The sequence below is a fragment of the Hakea prostrata genome, chromosome 4 (genome assembly GCF_041222555.1).
Source record: "Hakea prostrata isolate BN-2017 chromosome 4, UWA_Hpros_2, whole genome shotgun sequence".
Taxonomy (NCBI): Eukaryota; Viridiplantae; Streptophyta; class Magnoliopsida; order Proteales; family Proteaceae; genus Hakea; species Hakea prostrata.
The window spans coordinates 17,872,862-17,878,667 of NC_142603.1; the positions used below are offsets into that span (position 1 = coordinate 17,872,862).

General features: G+C 39.7%; 1 protein-coding gene across 1 annotated transcript; it reads left to right on the top strand.

The window, feature by feature from the left end:
* Positions 1-4,073: 4,073 nt before the first annotated feature.
* Positions 4,074-4,841, top strand: LOC149018283 (uncharacterized). Its single transcript, XM_089153873.1, has one exon. The coding sequence runs from the start codon at positions 4,074-4,076 to the stop codon at positions 4,839-4,841; it is 768 nt and encodes a 255-aa protein (XP_089009999.1).
* The last annotated feature ends 965 nt before the right edge of the window (positions 4,842-5,806 follow it).

Genomic DNA, 5,806 nt, shown 5'->3' on the forward strand with positions numbered 1-5,806 from the left:
AATTACTTTATGTCTTGTTTTCAATTACCGACAGCAGTAATTAAACATCTGGAAAAAGGGATGAGATCATTCTTTTGGTCCAATGGAGCGAAACAGCATGTGCATACAGTGGACTGGACATCTATTTGCAACCCCAAGGCTCATGGGGGTCTAAATATTCGAAATCTACACGCTTCAAACCTGGCTCTTCTGGCTCGGAAGGCATGGGAATTACTTATCCATCCAGACTCCTTATGGGGTCGTATAATGACACAAAAGTACTGTAAACATCACTCTTTTATGGACGTGCCCTCACATCCAACGGATTCTTGGGGATGGCGATCTATTTTGAAAGGCCGAGACCTTCTCAAATAGGGCATGTTTATGCAAATTGGTATTGGAGACCAAACACAGCCTTGGACTTCTAACTGGATTCCTGATCATCCACCGGATTTGGGTTGTTTTCCTTTTGCAACAAGTGGTCCAAACACTGTCGCACAATTTATTCATCCCCGATTGAAGATTTGGGATCGACAGCTTCTAGTTTCCTGGTGGCCCAATAGTACCGTGGACAAAATCCTGAATATTCCATTACCACGATTTCCTATCCCAAATCGAGTTATATGGCGCTGGACTACTTCTGGGATGTTTAATGTCAAATCGGCCTACAGGTTATGTCACATCCACCCAGCCGGTACCCCATTTGGAATACCCGGGATGTGATCCACAGTCCAAGGATCAATGATCTGAGGTCCATGCCTCCCACATACACGGTAACACAATCATGAACAGTAATAATCAATGGTAAAAACAGCTAATACTAAGTATCATGAATAAGATAAGATTAACTAAATCAGAGTGCGGAATATAGATAATAATAAAGTGTGATCAAAATCATAAAGGGTGAGAAGGTGTGGTAGCCACCCTCTCAGAGCAGCGGAAAAGAAGTAAATCAAGTTAGTTACATATCCAAGTGTCACCAGAATAATTCAAAGACAAGTTAATTACAATATCCAAGGTTCCACAAATACACCAGGGGAATGGGGCACTATGCTAGGGTTTCTTCTATACTAATGGTAGTCTCCTCAACCGTACGGATTAAATAAACCCAACGCTGCCGCTCTCGCACAACTGTGGGGCTAACCCTGGTGCGGATAGTAATCCTCCTCAGCTCCAATATACGGATCCTCACCGACGCCACTACCCGGAGGATAGTATGTGGAATCATAGTCCGCCTCATAGGAGGTGCCATCGTAATCTTCGGTACACTGGAATGTAATCTAAAACATTTGCACAAAAAGGAATGAGTTCGAAGAACTCAGCAAGGAAGTTATTCCATAATTAGAAATCATACACATTCAGAACATATAATAATGCAATGCGATATGGAACATATGATGCAGATATGAACCTAACTCTATGAATGCTGGTCTCTAGGGTAGACATGCTTTAAGTCATAGCACCGTACTTCTCTGGGTCGTCAGTCACTCTCCCATTTCCATATCTTGGGAATGCCGGGGAAGATCGGTAAAGTCATCAAAAAGCCATGGTAAGGGGATCGGTCACCACTCTCTCACATCACCATTTGGTCAAATCTGGCGCATGTCATAGTAAAGCCTAGCCCAATGCAAGTCATCTACTCGATCGGTCAAGTCGGATTCAGATACGTCCATTCCTCGCCCCGGCGATCCTTTCCGGTATCCTTCACACTAGAGTCAGCGAAATCCTGGATTTCGGACTCATCAACCCTATTGGTCATCCACATATAGTAAACGGGAAGCTCTCACATCCTCTCACGGATTGGTTACCGGTCTTGAGCGCCCGTGAGCCCAAGTCTATCCATATGCAACTCTACCAATAAATGGCCCCTTTCGGGTATCCGTAGCATGGTTTATGTCCCCTACCGGATTGGCTACCGGCCTAGAGCGCCCATCCAACCATACACTACCACGGGTTGTTCGGTCTCAATGCCCTTCCGATTCGGGTCTGACACGACAAGGATGAACCTAGCCACACAACTAGACAATCCTATGTATGTCATCCAATAACTCGGGAGAGTGTCGATAGGCACCATCGGAGAACATCCCATACTATTCCCTCCGATGCCCAAGGACAGAAGTGTCAGTAGGACACCCCCAAATCCCAAGTCATACGTAAGCAATCACACATCCGATCTCATCATTTCTCATGCATCCAATGCATATTCATAATAGTAATCAAATCATGATATTGAAACGAATCATTATAAACATAAGCAAATCAAAATGATAAAGTAACACAACAAAAGTATAAAGATTTAAATGCTACTGTTCTAACACATATGTAACAGTCTCATAATGATTGAAAGGAAATTTAGGGATTTCATTCTTTAAATAAAGCACAGTTCAATATTTGATGACTTATATGTTTATGGATATAACCATCCTTACCTTGGATGAGTTGATGATGAATTGAGAATACCAAGAATAGTCCAATACAATTGTTAAGGCCCTAAACAAACATCAATAATAAGTTAGAAAAGAAGTCGGGAAGATTGGATGTCATTTGGGTCAAAACTGACCAAGGTTACTGTCAGCAACAACTTTGGTCGATGGTCTTGGTCGATACCATCGACCAAAAGGATCGATCAAAATTGTCCTCGAAGCAGAATAGTGAATTTTGGGGATTTTGGTCCGAAATGAGTCTTCCGGTGTTCGGATCAATCTGAAACTTGGAGGCATACTTAACAACAGTAGTAGGACACTATAAATCAAGGAATTAACCCAATCCAATGGTCTAATTAGAAAGCCCCAATTTGAGCTATCAAGTTCAAGTGATAAACATCATGGCATGAGTTGGAATTGATTGCATTGATGAGGAATAGCATGCAATAGCTAGAGGAACTAATAGAAATTCGATTGGAATCATATGGCAATGTTAAACATGAACATAATACACTCTATAGCTCAGTTTGATATCAAATGGTATGATGTTAATAGGTAAATCATGGAATACATATGCTAGGCATGAGATATAAGCATAGCATCAATGAATGGCTAAGGGAATCATGGATTGAGCATGAGTAGGCACTTGGAGTGGTGGTTGCAAGGTTGCAGCACCATTCCAAATGTCTCATCAGCAAGATGACAATAGAAAAGAGTAGAAAATGGTAGGGTAGAGAGTGGAATGAGGAGTCATACCTTAGCGTGGAAGATGAAGACAAGAATCAATGATAAACCAAGTGTCTTTGATGAGATACCCTTCACACTAACCAAGGAGCTGCTTTGGGAAGCTCTCCCCACGTTCCCAGGTGAGAAAAATGATTGCAAAAGGCTCAAGGCTCGAGGTCATATTAAATAGAAAAGGAATATTCCATGGAATCATTAACTTGGCAGACTGGGATATTTTGGTCGATGGTCCTTGGTCGATGGTATTGATCAAAAGGATCGACCAAAATATTTTCAGCAGAAAATTTAGGTTTAGAACAGCAACTTCAAGTAGGGATTTGAAAGGCTATACAAGGTCAAATTGAGTGAGGTTTTCTTCCACAATTCAATCAAGAAGTCTAGTTTCGGGGAATACCTTCGGATTGTGCACAGGAGGTCATTTGGTACATCAACCATATTAATCTTCCCCGATGCGCAGACTTTCCTTAAACACTGACAATGCATTTAAGCAAGGGGTATCATTGTCAATGTCCATGGGCTCGGTCTCCGAATCATGATCATCAATCAGAATGGTCCATAAATCTCTTCTTCCACCGCTTCGGGGTCGGGTCCTCGGACCTGAATACAACAGTGGATCCGGGTCAGGGTCAAAGTTGGAATAGGGCTGGATATTACAGGTTAGCTCTCAATTCTCTCAATGTTCAGTACTTGAATTATCCAAATCCAACGGTTTGGCGCAATCTGTGGAGACTTCCTATCCATCCCCGATCAATACATTTCCTGTGGAAATTGTTGCATCAAAAACTGCCCACTGCATCTCTGCTTGCAGCTCGAGGAATTTCTTGTCCCACTCAGTGTTTATTATGTGGATACCATGACTCATCAGTGGACCACATTCTCCGGTTATGTCCTTCTAAACAAATCTGGAATGATCTACACTGTTCAAAAATGACTGTAGGGGCTTCGATTACTGACAAGGTTATACAGATTCTGTCTCTCGGAACACAGAAGATGGCCAGCAGAAAAATTAGGGACATCTTGCTAATACTCTGGCTCATATGGAAATCCTATACAGCTCTTTTGAAATCAGATGCTCATCCACAGGTGGAAACCCGCAGTTTTATGATTTGGAAAGGTCTTCAGTTTTATTCATCACATACGCAGGAAAGTATTGCTGTTAAGCCCGATTTTGCAGTGATCAAATGGATAACCCCCATTTACCCTATTATAAATATCAATGTTGATGGATCGGTCTTTAAAGAATCTCATAAGGCGGGGTTTGGAGGAATAGCTCGTGATCACAAGGGAAAGATGATCTTTGCTTTTGGACAGGGAACGAAATGTCAATATGTTCTTATTACCGAAGCGATGGACATGCGACAAGCAATGATTTGGGCTAAAGATTTTTCCTTAACGCATGTGGATATGGAAAATAATAATAGTGCTTTAATTGCCATCCTGAACAAGCAGACCCCGGAGGTGCCATGGAAACTCTTCCCCCTCATTGCAGACATACAGGAAATGTTATCTGAATTCCAGTTTGTATCCTTTAATCATGTATATAGGGAAGCCAATATGGTTGCAGACACGTTGGCTAAGGAGGGTGCTTCAACTCAGGAAGCCTTTCTTTATACTCAGCGCCCTCCTCCTCACTTAAATTGGTTTCTGTTGTTTGATGTATTGTCTATAGGTTGTACTCGTGGTTTTTCTTTATAATAAAGATTATTTTCTACCAAAAAAAAAAAGAATAAGAGAAAACGACCCAAAAGTCAAAGTACCTTTGAGAGCTATTACAAAACGATGCCAAATAAAATATTGAGATTGAATAGGATGGACTGACCTAACTCAAAATTCAAAATTGCCAACCACCACCAATGAGGAAAATGACAAAACTAAAAAATAAATAAATATTGAGATTTCATGATCACGTTGGATATCAAAACTCTTTTTAATTTTTCTTCTAGAATAAATTGAGATGTTAGAAGAACTATTATTCTTCTTATATTCAATTACATGTGGAGTCAAGGTCATGTCAAGCAAACCAATATTCTTTATTAAGGGGGTGAGCTAGTGCAATAATTAAAAAATATCATAAGTTTTTTCAAAGGAACAGAACAAGAAAATCATTGTATAATATAATTGACTTTAATCAGGTTTCATTTCAATTTCATTTTCATTTTTTAGGAATGATAATCAGTTTGCTGATTTCTTAGTCAAAGGAACTTGTCGGCTCTCTTTGTTCAGGTCATGGTGGGGTCTTCTCCTGTTCATGGTTGATACTTTGTTGTTGTAATCCAAATTTTCTAGATTGAACTCTTTTATTTAATATAAGGTAAATATCACTTACCTCCCCTCTTAGTTGGACAAATAGCACTTACACCCCTTCTTAGTTGGATAATATCACTTACCTCTTCTCTTACCTAGCAAATATATCAAACACCTCCCCTCTGTTAATTTTCTCGGTTAAATTTAACTTTTTCCATTAAATATTTTTCTAAAACTCCTAACTACCCTCGGTTAAAAATATTCCTTGTTTATTTTAAACCTTAAATTACCATAATCACCTTAATAGTTAAACTAATAAATTACCCTCAATTAAAATAATTATTAAAAATTAAAACACCATAGTTAACACTTAAATTATCTTTAATTATTAAAAGTCCAACATACCCTTTTAAAAA